Source organism: Balaenoptera musculus, chromosome 4, assembly GCF_009873245.2.
Source record: "Balaenoptera musculus isolate JJ_BM4_2016_0621 chromosome 4, mBalMus1.pri.v3, whole genome shotgun sequence".
In the NCBI taxonomy this organism is placed as follows: Eukaryota; Metazoa; Chordata; class Mammalia; order Artiodactyla; family Balaenopteridae; genus Balaenoptera; species Balaenoptera musculus.
The window spans coordinates 79,034,131-79,054,073 of NC_045788.1; the positions used below are offsets into that span (position 1 = coordinate 79,034,131).

Genomic DNA, 19,943 nt, shown 5'->3' on the forward strand with positions numbered 1-19,943 from the left:
CTCTTTGTTGTCTCTCTTAGCTTCGGTTTCTTTATCCATAAAACAGGAATAGTAAATACCCACTACATATAGTTGTGAGAAGTAAGATATAAAATGTACAAAGTGCTTAACACTTCGCCTGGTCACATGGTAGACCTTCAGTGAAAGGAAACTGCTGCACTATTTTTATTATTGTTATTGCCAAGTCAGGACAGATCCAGAAATGTTAAAAACCAGCCATGTGAAAGGCAGGTTGACATCCATCCTCTTATGAAAAAGGATCATTCTTATGAAAGAAACTGTGACTCTCCTCACCTGAATAAATAGACACCCCATCTCTCCACCCAAGCAGTGAGGGAATGAATGCCTGCTGACATGGCTGAGACTTTCCTCACAAAGCATTTCCGGGTCTGCTCCAAGGTATGAAGAAGTAAACTGTTAAGCTACAAAGCCTCAGACCTTGAAGATCTGAACCTGGAAATTTTTCTAATTTAAAATTATCAAAATTAGAATTTCTAATCACCCACCCTAGGTGCAGCACCACAATAATAGAACCCAATATGTCTTTGGGTGAATTAATTGCAGTATGTACCTCTAACTAAACAATTGGCTTACTTAGTTTAAGTCAATTTAATGGAGAATATACATGAAAATAGAGCCACTTTTAGTTAAGGACAAAACCATATCAACAAGAAGCAGAATATCTACTTTGACTAGCCTGAGAATGTGCCTCCTAGTCATCTAACATTGGATTTAGATCACTAAGATACAACTTCAGAAGAGAAGCATTGAAATTATCTTCTGATCTGTTAAAATACCATTTCTGCTGATGTTCTGCACCACTGAAGTTCAGCTTCTGTCATACATGTTTGTATCTCGAGCAAGATCATCAGAATACAGAGGCTCCTAGATGGCTGCCTCAGAAGCTTTTATGTTGTTTAGAGCTGGCTTAAATAAGAATGGAGTTCTGTGGCATTTATGTTGATCTGGGAGCAAAGCTAAATCCTAAAGTAGGTAGGATAAAAGCAGAAGAGGAACAAAGTAGAATGATGAAGATGCCATCAACTGGGATCATACTGACTATATTATCATGAAATAAGCTTTAGATTTTAGTCAATTTCTTTTGGTAGCCAAAGTTATTAAATGGTATTCAGATGTTAGGTCTTATTAAATTTTAAATACATTGTAGGCAGAAATCTCAATGTAGTCTCTGTATTGCTACTTCTGGAAAAGCAAAGAAGGTAAACCTTTTCTTATCCAGATTGTGGCCTAAAGGTTATTATTCCATGGCCTAAAGGTGAGATTACTCTGGGAATATATAGTTGTTATTCTCTAGCCTCTCCAAAAGAACCTTGATCAGTACAATAGAATATCACAGTAATAGCTATTTTTCTCACCTTTCTTGAAAATAGTAAAGATAGCTTCTATCAGTTTAATGACATTAATACTGAGGAAACTGTTTTTGCAGATGTTTCAACTACTTTTTCCATGTGTTGTATTCAAGGTTCCGGTAGTGACTGCAGATGAATGGATAAAGACCTGTTGGAAAGCATTACTATGTACAAGAGCTATCACAGCAGAGTTCATACTTTTTTATTCATTAATCCCACTTTAGGGATCTTAACTTCAGGGTACATCTAATAGAAGAAAAAAAGCTACCATGTACAGAGATATGAATAGGAATAATTATATAATAACAAAAAAAGAGAGCCAATATGATCTGAATGGTCAACAGTAGGAAAACGTTTCAGTACATTATGAAATCTCCATTTGTATGTAACCATGAAAGACAATTATTATGAAACTTACATTTGTGGAAATATTCATCTTAATTTATGTGGAGAAAATTTAAAAGTCTCATGTACCATGTTGGTAACTGTGCCAAAATGTGTATTTGCGTGTGGATAGGAACTAGATACAAATATACAGAAATTAAAACAGTTGTGTTAAATTAGTGGGTATCGATGTTGTTGGAGGTGGGGTTTTTTTTCCCCTCAAAAACTTTCATTCTTTTAAATTGTTTTTAGAATACCTCAGTGCCTGGGGGCATTATATCTGACTGTGGCTCTGATTGACATGAGAAACTCCTGAAAAGTATACATACCACTCTCAGTCCATAAAGTATAATTTCTTATTTTGATACTTATACCTGATTTTTCTCCACACCCCCAACAGATCCTCCCAAAATTATTCCATTTGGGAGACCATTCATCTGGACCATCTAGAGTAATAGATCTTGAGGAATTATAGTTTTGCTAATCAAATATGAACCACTTTAGAGATAATCTGATCCAGTGCCACCTGAGTTAAGTGTGAGATGTGGTTGGGAATTTCAGCTAGAGCAGTTTTCTCTCTGCTTTGTATATTAGTCTTCTGGGTAAGGTTTCTTCCAGTGCAATGGCTCTGCTATTAAAACAAATTTGAAAACCACTGATTTCATTTCACTTTCCTTATTATCTACTGAGAACTAGTGTCCCATGCTTGTGTATATTCAGTAACTGGAATATTCAGTAACACATTCCATCTTTGTATCACTTTGTTAGAAATTTGTCCCCCTATACCTCTTTCATTCAGTGATCCTACTCTGGGGTTATAGAAAACCAACCCAACTCTTGCACGCAGAAGTCCTTCAAATTTTAATGATGGCTAGCATCCCCTCCATACTAATGAGGATTTTTAAATCCTAATCCTGAATATGTTCTAAAGTACCAGGATGTTAGGTTTTCTATACAATTATTTGTCATCTGCACATTTCATAAACACATCAATTTTTTCCTCTATCCAAGCAACTAATAGAATATATTAAACAAGACAAGGCAGAGTCTACTAGTTTTTTGTTTTGTTTTGTTTGCCTTTACCGAAGTTACTGATAAAATAAGTTAAATGGGATTATGCAACGCTTACTAGGGATTATTCTTCTGATGGTCTCTGAATAACTGGTCTCTTAACTACAGACCAACCTTACAATACTCATTTATATAATAATGTTATGAAAACTAAGTAAAATGCTTTGCTGTTGTCAAGAAAACTTTCAGATTTTTTCCATCAAAAAAGAAACTCTGTCAAAGATGGAAATGAAATTTTTTTTTTTTTTTAAGACTTAGGGCAATTTCTAGTACTTAAATATTTGTAAACTGAATTTCTGTAATCCATTTTAGAATGTGTTTGTTGCACTATAGATTCTGGGTTTAAAGACATTTAAAATGTATAGATTTCCCTCACCTTCCTTGGGCTGCATTTTGTTTATTAGGATTTTTGTTATATCCTTTCCAGGTTGAAAACCCTTCTAACAGAAAAGGGAATCATGATAAGAGTTGGACAAGGTCTGTCTTCTCTGTCTTTTTACCTGGTCAGGGGGCTTAACGTTTCTTGATCTTGCTTTGAAAACCTTTTGCTGTTACCTCATTAAAACCAAATCTGGCCTGTTATGACAAGTGCACATTTTTATTTTCTACTCTTCCTGGGATGTGTGCCCTACTTTGAAAATTATGAGCCCATCAAAGAAAACCCTTTTACTTGGTTTCTTTGGTTCTTCTCCTTTTACTTTGCATTGAGAGTATGTGCAATTGTTTGGTTGGTCAGAATTTTGATTTTCATAATTTTCTATTTCTTGTCAGTTATTAACCCCTTTTGAAGACTGTAACTACAAAATCATACCTATTTGTTCCCTAAACTTTTTGAAATGCGTTTTGCTAAAGTCATGTTTCAGTTTAGCCAGGGCTAGTGATGCCTTTTTCTTACTATTACAGTTATTTTTACCCCAGAATTTCTGTCACCCTGTCACCTTCTACATCACCAGACAATTTTTTCTAGCTGGGCAGAATTAAACCCAGAATAATTTCTCCCATTGTTTGTTTCCACTGATTTTGAAAAATAAAAGGTTAAATTAAGTCAGTGTATCAAATACTTACTTTCCTAAAATGATGGTTACCATCCCTTCATCCCCCCTCTCCCCCCCCGCAAGTATGATTACCCTTTGCCTCTGTGGCACTTGTATAGTGTGCTCTGGGAAAGCTGCACCCGTACCCTGTCTAGCTGCAGAACCCACAGTGTTGCCCTCAGGTGTTCATCTTCTGTACTCTTTCCTGTCTATTTTCTCTTTGTCTTAACCTAAATGTATGTGGAATTTCATAAAAATATATAACTTTTAAAAAAACCCAAGGATTTTTCTCTATTAAAAATACAATATATAATTATTTTAGAAAATAAGACTCTCCATATTCTCACTTCCAAAGAAAATCAAAGGTAACACTATTTAATATATTTTAGTCTAGTTATCAGTGGACAGAGATAACTGTCCCATTTTTTTAATGGGCTTATGCTATTTGGGGGAAGGGGAGTACATGACTTTAGTATTCAACCAGTATTCTAAGCCTGTACCATAATTTCTTTAACTAATTCCTTATTCTTGGACATTTGGGTTGTGTCCCAGTTTTTAGAAGAATTCCTGAGTCAAAAGATATAAGGAAGTTTTAAGTTTTTAATACATATTGTCAAATTGCCTTCCAGAAAGTTTGTCCCAGTCTACATTGGTAATGCACATATTTTTTCACTTCTCTATTACTTCAACACTAGCCAGCCCAGAGTGGGGTGGGGGAGGTGCAGAGAGCATGTGCACACGTGTATTTTTATGCATTACCAACTTAGTAGACGAAAAAGGTGGGTGTAGGTACAGTGCTATACCCATTTCCTCCTGTTGGCTCTGTGTTTGAAATACAGACTTCCATCCATATGTGCCAGTTTGACAAATTCACTGACACCAATGAGACGATATCTACCCTCTGTTAGAATTTCAAGTTCAGTTAGTAAGTTTGCATATAGGTACCTAAAGTCAAACCATCTTTGTCATTATTTTCACCAGAGCAGTGCTAAGTATCACTTCTAGGAAATTGCTTCTTTTTATGTAAAACATGTTCTTTCCTATTAAGTCAAAAATTTTACCTGCATTCTTCCTCCTTCCTCCAAAAGTAATGTAATAAAACCTTCTTGATTAAGTTGGTGAGTGTCCTATAAGACATTCTTCCGGTATTCTTCAAGTGTTCCTCAGTTCCTTACCTGAAGTTACCTGTTTATATTCATATGCCTTTTCTTATTCTTTATTCCTAAACTAAGTCTTTTAACTTAAAAGATGAAAATATATCCTGTGTCCCCATGGCCTTCAGTTTTTTTACCCTGAACAACCAAGCCTCCTAATTAAAATGTGCTCTGCCCCTGAACTCACAGCAGCTAAGACCTCTACTGCTGGCAGCTCAAGTATAAACAGTGTTGTTGATAAGCCCTCCAGGTTTGCTGCTGGATTGATTGGCTCACTAGCGCCTGAATTTCAGTTCTATTTTTTAAATGACTGAAGCCACCATGGAGTCTTGTGCCACACCTTTTCCTTGGAATAATATGACACGAGAGGTGATGATGCTTTGCTGAGGAGTATTTCCCCTCCCTCTCCCTCATTATGACACACACAAAATTGTCAAAATCATAGTAGACAGTATAAAGAGAAAGGTGAAAATTGAATCCTTTTCCTTAATACTGATACTACTTTGATTTCATTAGTGTGGATTATGATTTCGGTTTAAATATAACTTTGGGGTATACCTTTAATTCTCTGTGAGTAATGGTTCATGTGTTGTTTGTTCACGTGTCAGTTAATAACATGAATGTCTGAGACATAGTTTTATAATAGAGGCATTTCCACTTGGAACAGCTTGAATAGCAACATCTTGAGTTAGCTGCACAGTACAAACAACGTGGCCCAGGCCTCCAAAACTTTATCTTTTAGAGGAGTTGACCTGTCATGAGACATTTCTAACTTGTTATAAAAACAGGATAGCTGGCGAATAGAAATACATAATATAGGCTTGGGAGAGCATAATAAAGGAAATAAGGAAATAAAAGTATACTTGAAGTTCCCAAGTATACTTGTAAAGTACATGTAAAGCACAAAAAGGATTTGATATATCTGAAATCCGCTCTTCTACTAATATGCCAATAATGATGTTATAGCTTTTGAGAATCTGAAAACGTGTTTAGGGTAAATAAGGAACTACATTTTTATTTTTATTTAATTTCAATTAAATTTAAATAACCATATGTAGCTAGCAGTCATCCTATTAGAGAGTGCAGACAAAACATTTCCATTATTGCTGTTGAGCCAGACAATGAACACTTGCATCAATTAGAAGGTTTTAACTTTTATAGACCCATAGTTCTGGAATATTGAGCAGAGCCTTAGGAACCCCAGCTCCTTTGTTTATTCTCTGTCCTTTCCTCCTGACCTGTTCCCTTGTTTTCTGCTTTTCTATTTAAACCTTTCGGTGACAGTTTGTAAATGTGGGACCTTCCATTCACTCTCCTTCCCCTCCCCATTTACACATTGATCAGACACATTTGGAGGGAGAGTGGACAGGACTTGCTGATGCATTGGCGGGGCTTGGGGAGTGAAGAATCGAGGTAAGAACTTTTGGTTTACCACCTGAGCAACTAGATGATGCAGTTTCCTCGGAATTGAGACAGCTGCCCATCAAATCCATGACTCGATTATGTAGCAACTCTTACAGATCTTTGAGAATCTGATAATAAAACTGTGAATCCTCTCCTGAAAAATATATGTATCAGATATGGAATTTTGTACATAAAAATTTACTCTGGGACAAAAATTGCAGCCTGGTGGACTCTGTTGGGAACCTAATACCTTAGAGCTTCACCCTTAGTTTCACTATGGGATTGCCCAACTTGTCATTTTTACATCTGAAGTCACACAGAGTAAAATTGGTCTCAATACAGTACATGCACAAATTCCCTTTGCCATATCCAGTACAAAAGTCATAGAACCATAGACTCTTCTCAGCATTAGGGAAAGAACAACTGAACATCTGATGCAATCTTTCTTGCTTATACAGTTTATTAGGAGCATACCTAATTTTGTAGAGGGACTTGGTTCATGGGCTTGTGAACACAAACCCTAACTGGCGTTTAAGTTATTTGACCTATATGTATGCATTAGTTATCTATTGCTGTGTATCAAGATACCCCAAAATTTAGCAGCTTAAGAGTAAACACTTCGGGCTTCTCTGGTGGCACAGTGGTTAAGAATCCGCCTGCCAATGCAGAGGACACGGGTTCAAGCCCTGGGCCGGGAAGATCCCACATGCCACGGAGCAACTAAGCCCGTGCGCCACAACTACTGAGCCTGTGCTCTAGAGCCCGCGAGCCACAGCTACTGAAGCCCGAGCGCCTAGAGCCCGTGCTCCACAACAAGAGAAGCCACTGCAATGAGAAGCCTGCGCACCGCAACGAAGAGTAGCCCCCGCTCGCCACAACTAGAGAAAGCCCACGTGCAGCTACGAAGACCCAAAGCAGCCAAAAGTAAAAAAATAAATAAATAAATTTTAAAAAAAGAATAAAAGACAAAGAAGACATTAAAAAAAAAAAGAATAAACATTTAGTATCTCACACAGTTTTCATGGGTCAGAAATTCAGAAGCAGCCTAACTGTATAATTCTGGGTCAGGATTTCTCATGAGGTTGTAGCCAAAATGTCAGCCAGGGCTTCAGACATCTGAAGGCTGGTTGCCTGGGGCTGGAAGCTCTACTTCCAGGATGGCTCATTCGTGTGGTTAGTGAATCTGTGCTGGCTGTATGCAGAAGGCCCAGTCCCTCACCATGTGGACCTCTCCGTAGTGCTACTTGAGTGTCTCACATTGTGGCAGCTGGCTTCCCCTAGGCCAAGCAATCCAAGGAGGAGAAGGTGGAAGCCACAGTGTCCTTTATGTCCTAACTTTGGAAGTCACGCACCATTATTTCTGCAGTATCCTGTTGGTTACACAGGTCAGCCCTATTTACTGGGGGAGGGGACTGCATGAGGGCATGGACATCAAGAGGTGCATGCCTCATTGAAGTCATCTTCGAGGGTGGCTACCACAATGTAAAAGAATGGTCTTATACCTTCCTCCCCCAAAACTGATTATTCTCTCCTTTCTCCCTCAAGTCCATCCTTCGTTTGGTTTGTTGGTTGGTTGGTTTATTGTGCAGCAGTATCAGAAGGGTGGTAGTGAGCATTGGTTTCTAGGAATGTTTTAAGTCAGTGAAATATCAGCTCTATAGTTGTTTCCAAAACACTTGTATCTCTGTATTCCCCATACAGACTGTTTGAAAATTAGATAATAAAATAGCCATCCTCTTAATTCTTCATATTATAAATTCACCTGTTTTAATGTAGTGTAACTCTTTAGTTAATAGAAATAGGCCTCTGGAAATCACATTGGATTATGTAGGGGTTAGGTCTGAATGAAAGTCCTCTCTTCTCCCTTTGCTAGGAAATCTTTTCTGCTTGTCTCCTACAGGCATAAAGGTAATCATATTCTTCCTCTGTTCCCTCTGTGCTCAGCTCTCCACTTGTTAGCTCTATAACCTTGGACACATTATCTCATCGCTTTGTGCATCCATTTTTTCCCATTTGCAAAATGGGTGCAATAATTGTACCTGTTTCTTGCTTTGTAGGCTAAATGACATGCTTGCAACATACTTAGTATGATGTCTAGCACATTGGTAAGCACCCAGATGTCAACAACTGCTACCACTGATACTGTGGTGTTGATGGTGGTTATTGCAGTCACACTAAACTATACATCTGTGTATTTCTAGATGTCTCTTTTACCTTTCCATTTATTGGACAATTACTAAGCACTTCTTAGGCCTTATTACATAGATGGGTGGTATTATCACCATTTTATAGATGGGGAAATTGAGGGTAGAGAGGTTAAATAACTTGTTCCAAAATCACACAGTTATTAAGTTGTACAACCTCGTGAAATTGGATTAGATTTAAGGAAGGTGTATCACTGTGAACTTCAGAAGAGCATCTCAAGACTGAAAACAGGAGACTATATAGTCAATCTTTGACTCTTCATAGTTGGATCCTTTATAATCAAAAGATCTTAGTTTAAATCATAATGCCGGATTGCATCACTTTTACCAGTACATATGTAAAGGGAAGGGAATGAAGGAGAAGCAAAATGAGCTTTGCTGCTTTTAAAGAGTTACTGTTTAGACATAGAGAACAGACTTGTGGTTACCAACGGGGAGGGGTGTTGGGGGGGATGGACTGGGAGTTTGGGGTTAGCAGATGCAAACTATTATATATAGAGTGGATAAACAACAAGGTCCTAATGTATAGCACAGGGAAGTGTATTCAGTATCCTGTCTGATAAACCATAACGGAAAAGAATATTAAAAAAAAGAATGTCAAAGAAAAAGTTACTGTTTTAAATGCTTGAGAAGAAAAGTTACAGAAATTGCAGTAAACATCTAAGTCTAGTGACAGTTTATCAGAATTTTAAATTAATGAACATTTTTATTATAGAGGGTCCATATTAATTCAGATTCAACTCTGTAAAATAAATTTACAGACTTGACAGTGAGATCAAAATAAGCATGTACCAAGAAGAACTTTAAGAGCATAGTTTTGCTCATTTAGTAAACCAGGCAGTCTGTTGGAGCTACTGTTGAGTTTATGGAGATTCACGTTTGTTTGTTTTGCTTTTCTCCTCCCTGTGCTTTGTCTCCCTCTGAAAAGCAGAGAACTCTCCTTTCTCAGGAAAGACATGTATAATTTGATTTTAAGTAGAGTTCATTGCACTGGGCAAAGGGTTTTTGTTTCTTTGTTTTTGATGAATGAGTCCAGTGCTGTGACTTTATATTATCCTGTGATATCAAGGATAATGGTAATCAAAATAATTAGCTGTTAAAATTTTACTCATCAGGTGATTTGGAAATAATTCAAAGAAAAATAAGAGATCATTAAATTCCAAACCTGAGGAATATGAATGTTTTTAAAATTTTATTATTCAGAACGTGATTTTGTTTCTGGTTATATGCCCACTTAAAAGGCTTATGCTTTTTATTATGATCATACAAGCAGCCTTTGAATTTATCCAAGGAAGGGAAGACTAGTTTTGGGAATGTCATAAGCTCATAGGTAATAGCCGCTGAAAGGACAATAGCAGATTAGTAGCTAAATAAGATATTGCCAAAGAGTAAATTAATGTAATGGGCTGGCTGGCAATGTAGAGGAGCCTGGGTGAATGTTGGCCAGTAGCTAATGGCTGCTATGGCCAGAGCTGCTAACACTGCTGGTGTGTGTGCTGATCTCTTAAGTCCTGAGGAAGACCAGAATGTGACAGTTTTACCTGTCATCTTCACATGCTGAAAATGAGAGAGAAGTGCTGTTTGATGATAATCATGCACGTTCTGAGTGTCATCCAAAACATGAGAAATGCTGCATAAGCATGGGTTTGTGAGGAGCATTATAATTCTGAAATATCTCTGTGCCTTCCAGGCTTTCTCAGGAGTGTTGTTTTTAATGTAGCCTGCGCCTAAATTATGAAAATGAACATTTTTCCAGAGAAAGCCTTATAGGAACCTGTGGCCTGGATAGGAATTGATGTTAGGTTATTGATGCACAGAATTTGGATGATCATTCAGAGTAAAACTCCTGCCAAGTAGGGCATATCCAAGAAAAACCAGGAGTTATGAATGAAGTATTAGTGCAATTACTGACTGATTATTCGGAAAGGCTGTTTACCTGCCTTTGGAGAGTAGGTTATATGCTATATATCATATACCGTCTCTTGCCACCTGTCCATGTGCCATGCAGATAAGTTAACATGATGCCATGCCATGGGCAATATGAAACTAACGCGTGGATCCTGATGTGATAATGTCTGTGCTTATTTTCATGAAAATAGTGCTATAGATGTTTTGAAGGAAATAAAATGAATTAAACACAACCATTCTTATTAAGAGATATAAACATTTTTTCCCCAAAGGCTGAGTTAAATGTATATAAGGGTAGATTGTTTTGAGGAACAATTGGGAATTTAGGAAGGAAGTATAGTTTTTAAAGAGTGGCTATCAAAATGATAAACTGAATAGCTAATCCTTAAGAGTTCCTTAAGCTACAGTTGCTGTGTATCCTTGGGGTCTTTTGTTTCTTGCTCAATTAAAAAATTCAAAGTAGAAAGATCCAAGGACCAAATGTTGCGTTCAACCATAACATTTACTCTACTCAACATAGGATACAGGAGAGCTACAGTCTCCAGAGAGAGACAAAACTTCTGAGTCTGTTTTTTGGTGTCCCTAGCCTTGATAGCCAAGGGCAGTGGACTTCTAGGGCAATGGCTCTTGGAAGTTGCCCATCTCAGTCAAGCCACCTCCCTTCTTGCTCAGGGCTTAGTGTGAAGTTTTTGAGAGAAAATTTGCCTAGCAGTATATTCCCAGTCACGTGTGTGATGACAGGGATGCAACTTGACAAGCCTCTGAAACAGTAGTATCTTGCCTACCCGAGATGGAGTGCCAGTCTGGACACAGTTAAATGTCTGTTTAAATGTTAATGGAGGCCGTGAAATAATAATGGACCTTAAAAAGTGTGGGGGGGGGGGCAGGGGTTCAAGCTAGTTGTAAAGTTATATGTATTTTTAAAGGATTAGGCAAAGTGAGCTCAAGTGCTAAGACCTTTGACTATAAGATGCTTTATTGAATTGAATAAGGGAATTGGTACTACAATGGCTATTTCTTTTTTGCTGGTTGTGTCTTCCATTTGTATGAATAACGAAGAGGGACTGTACCTAGAAAGCAAGCAGCTGAGTTTGATTTATGCTTGGTGCTTCTCCCATCACCACTGACCCATATTACTTTCATTGCCTCCACTCATTCACCCACTTAAGCAGATGGCATATTGTAACACCGTTCAGAATTTTTAGCAAGTTTTCGCAGCTGTACACTGTTCATTTATTTTCAAGTGAGCTAGACTCCAGCTGAGTATTCATGCTCTGCTAATCCCAGCTGTGGCAAGAGCTTTGACAGAAATGGTCTCTGGCTCCCTGAGTCTGTAACTTACTCAAAGATACCATCTTCTCTGCACCAAGACCTGGCCAAGGCACATACTTAACTGTAAGCAGAAAGAAATTCAGATTTCATAGTATTGGCCATATTCAAAACAATGTTCCAGATATAGCTCTCAGCCTGCAGTTGAGGCCACGTACTTTTCTCTCTGGGGTGTTACAGCATTGTTCATGCTCTCTCTTGGGGCTTTTGATTTGCAGATGCTAATGCTGGAGACCGTGGACAGACCAATAACGCCGCTTCCGCATCAGCTTCCAACTCCACCTGAACAGTCCCGAGCAGCCAGCTGCACAGGAAAAACCACCAGTTACTTGAGTGTCACTCAGCAACACTGGTCACATTTGGAAAGAAAATTAAAAAGAGAAAAAAAAACCTGTTCATTTTAGTGTTCAATTTTTTTATTATTATTGTTGTCCTTATTTAACCTTGTAAAATATCTATAAATACAAACCAACTTCATTGTATTCTCACTTTGAGGGAGACCCAGGGGTTGGGAGGGGTCGCGGGGAGGGGAAAGCGGAGCACTAGAACACAGTCTCTCTCCCACGACAGTCTTTTTTTTATCAAAAGTCTGCTGTTGTATACTTTAAAAACAGGACTCCTGCCTCATGCCCCTTCCACAAAAGAAGAAAACTTTGTTCTGTGCGGAAGTTTTTTTGAACTTTGTTTTCTTTTAAAGTCAAGTGTAAGACTTGGGTATAGTGCACAGCTTGAAATTGGTTGGGAGCTTAGCAGGTGTAACTCAATGGGGACTTAAATGTCACTTGTAAAATTAATCCATATCCTCGGGTACTTGAAGACATGCCTTTGGCATGTTGATGGCAGGTGTGGCAGACAAAAAAGGAAATGTGTGTCATTTGTAACCCGGGAGGTCAATAAAGTTTGAATCTATAAGGGGAAAATTCTTAATTGATTTGTTAAGGTTTTATTTTGCTCTTCATCAGTGCTAGTGGTGAAGAAACTTACATAGGAAGCTGTCAAAGGAGGAGCATGTGTGCTCTGTGTGTGGATCTTTGTTTGCCTGACCAAAGGCTCTCTATAAATCTTAGTACAGTTTTAATCTAGTGACCTAGGAGGAGACTAAAAAGGGTGCTGAGCTGGCCACTCTGACTGCAGAGGCCAAAAGCTGACGAACCTGGAGGAAGGGGACAGGCCAGGGGCAGGTCTCACCACTGTGGATGAATTTGTCCCGATTTTTTCTAAAGTTGCTTCCCTTGGAAAGATACACTTGAGAGGACATCATAGTTAAATAATGTGAACTGTAACAGTCTACTGGTTTATTTTTCATATTTTTTAATTGCAAAATGAGCTTGCAGGAAGTGCCACACTCTGCACATAGTTCTGATTTTAAATCCAAATCTAGAATCTGTATTTAATTTCAGCCTTTTTAACCTCATGCTTTTTAAATTTTATTTATTGATGCATGTGAGATAGACCATTATGATTTTAGATGGTAGGAGTATTAAAAACTACAAATCAAAATGATATAAACAGTCACTTGTACCTGCTGACTTTATAGGAAAGCTGATTATATAAATGTGTGTATATATGTTATATACATAGATTCAATACTGCCTTTTGTTTTGGGTTTTTTTTTTGTCTGTTTGTTTGTTTTTTTGTTTTTGTCCACAGTATCAAAATTGACTGGTTGAAGCATGAGAAGAATGTTTCCCCCCAAACCCAGTTAAGAATTTTTGTTTCTGTTTTTCTTTGTATAATCAGTGAACAGTGTAAGAATCAGTCTCTGTTTTTGAAGAAAAAGCAATATTCCTTGGAAAGCAAGGAGAATTGAAGGATTATGTTGGCAGTGAGGAAATAGATTTTCACAACTAGTTTGGTTTTATATGTTTAAGGTTGACATCTATGCGGGCCTTATATACTCTAAAATGAACCTTAGTCACCTTGGTGCTTATGGGCCATTACTTGACCTAATGAATCTTTAAGGCACAATCAGTTGTACTTTACATTTAAAGGTCACTTGAGTGATGGCCGCCTTTCCCCGCCTACCTTCCTTCCTTCCCCATACACCTTCCAAGGTTAGCTGATAACTGTAGGGCTGCAGAGCTGAGCCCCAGATTGTGTGTAACCTCCCTTCACCCTCCTTGTTGCCACCTTAGGACATGTTAGGGGTCTCGCCCTCCAGGTGATTTGGAAGTGGAGTGTCTTGGCAGCCCTCATGCAGGTCCCAGCACCCTATCCTGCTTCTTAACAAAGTGTGTGTGACTCTCCAAGAGAGTCGTACTGCCTGCTGACATGAACCAGTACCCAGAGAGACAACTGTGAGCCATCTTAGTTCTCACTCACTGTCTAGCTAAGCTCTTAAGCCACAGAAGCATTTCTCAAACCTCTGGTTATATCAGAGTTCATGAGAAAGGAAACACACTCAGTCAAACCAAATCACATTGAATTTTACTTTGCATAATAAGCTTCCGAGAGCAAATTAAGATTTGAAAGAAGTCTGAATCAAAGTATTTGGCAGCATAATTCTTAAAGGGAATGGCTTTGATAGACCATTTTCAGAAAAGATTTGTAAAGAAGCTGGACGGCAGGTCTGTGACACGGAAATGGACCTACTTTCAGACCAAACTGCCCAGCCAAACATTTGGACACAGACACTACTCTGGACTTGGTATACTTGCTAAAGTCCATAAAAATCTGTGCTTGTTTTAGGAAACACTTTCCCCCCACAAATGGGGTAAGAGAAGAAGAGAGAAAAGTCAAATGCTTTTATTTTATTGTATGTGTGTGTGTGTGAGGGCTGAGGTGCATGATTTTTCTTTCTCAAGGATCATGGCGGGATCACAGAACTCTTTTATACAAGTGAGATCCAGGTCTCTGAATATCTTTTTGTAAATAATAATAATAATAATAATAATAATAATAAAAAGCTCCTCACCAAATTCAAGCTTGTACATTATATTTTCTTTCAATGTTTTTGAATTTAAGTTTTATTGTTTTGTATGTAAATATGTGGACCCAGGAACTGTTATTAATGAGCAAAAAGTTACTGTTCAGGGCAGTGATTCTGTTTAATAATCAGACAAATTGTAGACGAGCTTTTTAAAGCCATATAGTTTTAACTCTGTACAGTAGGTACCGGCCTGTATTATTGTAACAATAACTCTAGCAATGTATAGTGTATCTATATAGTTTGGAGTGCCTTCGCTTCCATGTGTTTGTTTTTCTGGTTTTCATTTTGGAAGTTTTAATTGGTTTCTCTATCCATGTCTCCCTGTCCCGCCCCTTTCCCTTTGAAATAATAGCTCACTCATAACACAGTATCTTTGCCCCTTCCGCAGTTAATTTCAGTGATACCATGCTCAGGAGTGGAAAGAGGAAACCATGTTCATAATCTCATTTCATTTAAGCCCTGCCTTTGATTTGGTTCTGAACATCTGTTTCCTCCTCAGCTGCAGTGACCAGTTTCATTTCACTCGGTCCATCTAGGGACTTCGTGTAGTGCCAGGGAGCCCTAGAGCTGGAGGATATTGAATAGATTAGATTTTGCTCGTCTCTGTCCCCAAACCCTAACCATGGGTCTTACAAACAGCAGATTCCGGGAGACTTCCACCCTCTCTCTCTCTCTCTTCTCCTTGTCTACTTCCCTCCCAAGTGAGAGAAAGAGAGAGAGAATTCGATTTATAAATCAAAGTTTCTTAATGTATCAGTTTTTGATACATGAGTGATCTAAAATGCTGTGGTGCAATTACTAGTGTCTGCTGCACGATTGCTGCCCGCATGATGAGGACTGTTGTTTTCGCAAGGGAACTTTCCTCCCTCCTGCCACCTCTACCCCTGTTCAGTGAAATGTCATTTTAATTTATCTTTGAAAAAAATCAGTTTAATTCTTACTGTGTGCACATCATGAAGGCCTTTTTCGAAAGAAAAAAAATCAAAATTGTTTTGCCTCCAAGTACTCCATATGTCTTGAGTAGAAGAAAAAAACAAACTTTACCAAACCAAAGGTTGCTATTTTTGAAATATCACGTGTTCATTCCAGCAAAGCAGAAGACTGCACCTTCTTTCCAGCAACATGCTGTGTCCTTTTTTTTTTTAAGTCCTCTTAATTTTTAGACACGTATTTTTGATTTGTGTTTTAACAAAGCCTGCCTAACCAGTCATCTTGTCTGCACCAGTGCAAAGGTTTCTGAGAGGACTACTGTATTCTCTATCCCTGTGGATATAAAGACACTGGCATTTCATTTCTTTTTCCCTTTCCTTTTTAAGGGATTTAACTTTGGAATCTTCCAAAGGAAGTTTGGCCAATGCCAGATTCCCAGAAGTTTGGGGATTTTTCTTTGTTTTAAACCAAAATTGTATCTGATTCTTCTTGTTCATGTTAGTGATCATCTAATCACAGAGTCGAACACTTTCTCCCCATACAGAAAAATAAACTAAGCATGCTTTACGATAAAATCTGTCTTTTCTGATAGAAACCTGAGCCACTGAAAATAAGAGAAACAACTAGAAGCAGAGTAGAGTCCCAGACTAAGGTCTATGTTTGAGAGGCTTTGAAAGTAATCCCTGGGGTTTGGATTATTTTCACAAGGGTTATGACATTTTATTCAAGTTTGTTGCTCCGTTTTGCACCTCTGCAATAAAAGCAAAATGACAACCAGTACATAAGGGGTTAGCTTGACAAAGTAGACTTCCTTGTGTTAATTTTTAAGTTTTTTTTCTTACTATATCTGTCTACAGGCAGATACAGATAGATGTATGAAAATGTGCTTGCCTGTAAAATTTGCATTCATAAATGTGTTGCCGATGGATCACTTGGGCCTGTACACATACCAATTAGCGTGACCACTTCCATCTTAAAATCAAATCTAAAAAACAAAATTTATTATATATATATATATATATATATAAAGGACTGTGGGTTGTATACAAACTATTGCAAACACTTGTGCAAATCTGTCTTGATATAAAGGAAAAGCAAAATCTGTATAACATTATTACTACTTGAATGCCTCTGTGACTGATTTTTTTTTTCATTTTAAATATAAACTTTTTTGTGAAAAGTATGCTCAATGTTTTTTTTCCCTTTCCCCATTCCCTTGTAAATACATTTCGTTCTATGTGACTTGGTTTGGAAATAGTTAACTGGTACTGTAATTTGCATTAAATAAAAAGTAGGTTAGCCTGGAAATGAAATTAAAATTCACAAGTGTGTGGTCTTTATTTCAGTACCCAACCTTCTTTTCTTCACCCTACCTATTCTGCCACTGCAATATGTAGTCACATCACCACTTCGTTCCTCCAATTAGAGAAACATGAATCTTTGTTACAAAAATCAAGATGTGAACACTAGTTCTCCTTCTTTCAAATGATCTTATTCCATTGTATAGCCCCAAGAGGTGCAGCTTCCATCTTGGAAACCTTTGGCTTTGATGTAGAGGAAGCTTTGCAGACACTGCTTTGAAAAGAAAGAATACATCCCTGAAAGGGACAAATTTTTAAAATGTGTATAAGCTGCTGTCTGATTACTGTGTTCATGGTTTGGTGTAGCTGTATTTTCTTTTAACTTTCATCCCATTAGTAATGGTCTTTGGGAGTATCTGTGAATTATATGAACACCACAAACAGTGGGGCTGTACCTCCCAGGTAACCAACACATGTTGTGTTTCAGTCTGCTCATTTCCAATACTGGATGATGTATGTAAACATGTTGTGTCTCTTAGTGCAAAAAAGAAACATCATTTTTTTTTAGGGCTGGCTCACTCTGTCAGGCCTAATCTAAAGGCTAGATATAAAGTCATGTGACTGCTGCTTCAATAAAAACAAATTTATATTGGATAAATTCTGGTCCTCTTTATTATTATTGTGGTGGTGGGCTTAGCTAATATTTGTAAAATAGTTTAACATGTTTACCAGTTGCGGGGGTTTGGGGGGAAGGGTGGGGATCAGCGCAAATATGCAAGATGTCACTTGTGGGATGGGTCTCCTGATGGCATTGAAGTGCATTTGTTTGGGATATACTACTACCTTATTTCCTGCCATATTTGAATTGGGATTGAGCAAGATATCTTTTTAACTTAAGAACTCCTGAAAGACTGCATCATTAATTTCTAAGGTCTTCCAAAATGTTGTGACGAACCAGTCCTTCGGGATCATGTCTCAGGAGAGCAGTGATGCTGGATGCCAGTTGAGAAGGTGCTCTAGAAGTGTAGTTAGGAAAGGGAGCACTCAGGTTGCAGCTCCCCTTCATGGAGAAGTCTGTGAAAGGAAGTGAACAAAAGTGATGGGGCTGTCACCCCTCTCTCATTTCACCCACCCACTAGCACCTTCAGGTCTAGGAGAGCTGCAGTTAAGGGGAAAACTAAAACAGTTGTAGAAGATGGCATGATGAGGCCAACAAGTTGTCAGAAGCTGGGAAGGGATGGTCCATTAAATGTATGTTTCTCTTTACATCCTCTTTTCTCCAGAAAGGAGAGGACACCCTGGGCCTTCCCACAAGAGTTGTTGATGTCAAGGCTTTAACTGGATCCTTAAAGTTCGGGCTAGGTAGAGATTGGTGGCGGAGGGCTCTAACAGGGCAGCCAGAAGGTAAGCAGTAACTTATTTAGAAGGGCTTTTCTCCTGAGCTTTGGAGACTGACTCCATCCTCACCTGACTGAAGCAAGACCTAGAAAAAGAATGGGGGCCGCAGGGATGCCTAGAAACTGACATTTAGTTCAACTGCTCAAGGGCTCAGGGAAGGGAGTATAGGGAAATTCAAATGTTTGAGAGTAAGAAAGTTGAATCTGGCTCCTAGCCCTGTAAACTGGAGATGCACAAAGATGCTGAAAGGAAGTATCCAGTGTGAGCTCTTTGGTGCATCTAACATTGTATCTTAACTGTGCTTGGACTGCACTTAGTTTTTATAATATATGTAATTCATATGTACATATCAATTCAATGTTTGTGAAACTGCCCAGGTGTTTTTAAAATCAATACTGGGAGATGGGAGTTTACTCTACAGCCCACCTTAATCTCACCTTGCTCTCACCTTATCGTAGTCTACGTTTAACAACCATTTCAGGCTCTTGAGTGAATAGCACACTCAAAATTATTTCAATGGGAAAGAAGAGATGTATATATGAATACAGTTAAATGACATTTATATTTCCAAATGAGTATAATTAGACACAATTACTGGGGGCAAAATCTGCATTGATTGTGTTTGGAAAGAGGAGCTCCTTTCCCCTCAGTTTCTTTTCTAAAAATGAGTGCGTTCTCTGTCCCCTTGATGCAGAAGAGGCTGGAGGGATGGCAGAGAATATGTTTGTTTGCTTTAATTTATAGTCTCAATGATTTATGTTCTCCAAGTTTGACCTTCCTGTAAAATGGTAAAAGCTAAGCCAGTATCTGTTTCTTAAAATTCAGTTAACTTGTAGCTTCATTTGAATCAAAATATTAACCATTTAAAATTAATTACTACATTTTAAGTCATTTATTTTAAATTTTTATATAGAATAATTATGAGCAAACCAAGTTAAATAATGCATTTTTTTAATAAATATATTTTATTTACTTATTTTTGGCTGCGTTGGGTCTTCGTTGCTGCGCACGGGCTTTCTCTAGTTGCGGCAAGTGGGGACTACTCTTTGTTGCGGTGCGTGGGCTTCTCATTGTGGCGGCTTCTCTTGTTGTGGAGCACGGGCTCTAGGCGTGCGGGCTTCAGTAGTTGCGGCACACGGGCTCCAGTAGTTGCGGCACACGGGCTCAGTAATTGTGGCACACAGGCTTAGTCGCTCCACGGCATGTGGGATCTTCCCGGACCAGGGCTCGAACCCGTGTCCCCTGCATTGGCAGGCGGATTCTTATCCACTGTGCCACCAGGGAAGCTCAAATAATGCATTTTTATGTTCTCACACCAACAGTCTTCAGATATGTAAAGGGCAATAGTAAAATAAATATTAAAAATGTAGAAATATATACAAATATATAATATCTCTATTTCACCACCCCCACATTTCTTTTTCCCCCCCAGAAAGGAAGGCCAAAAAAGGCTTAAATCTCTAACCAAAAGTTAATTATTGAAGTCCTCTTGCCTTGATTTGACATTAACCATAGGATCATATTTGC

The 19,943-nt window shown here is 38.3% G+C and overlaps 1 protein-coding gene across 5 annotated transcripts in view; it reads left to right on the plus strand.

Moving 5' to 3' along the window:
* GSK3B (glycogen synthase kinase 3 beta) overlaps window positions 1-12,256 on the plus strand; it is a 196,354-nt gene extending 184,098 nt beyond the window's left edge. For 2 of the 5 annotated variants that reach the window (XM_036851749.1, XM_036851750.1), the window contains one exon: window positions 12,077-12,256. In XM_036851749.1, the coding sequence (XP_036707644.1) occupies window positions 12,077-12,144 (68 nt within the window). In that variant the 3' untranslated portion in view covers window positions 12,145-12,256. Of the gene's footprint in view, window positions 1-1,483; window positions 3,017-3,252; window positions 3,303-12,076 lie in introns of those variants that run through there. The other 3 variants (XM_036851753.1, XM_036851754.1, XM_036851752.1) reach the window with 3 other exon arrangements.
* Window positions 12,257-19,943: the final 7,687 nt, after the last annotated feature.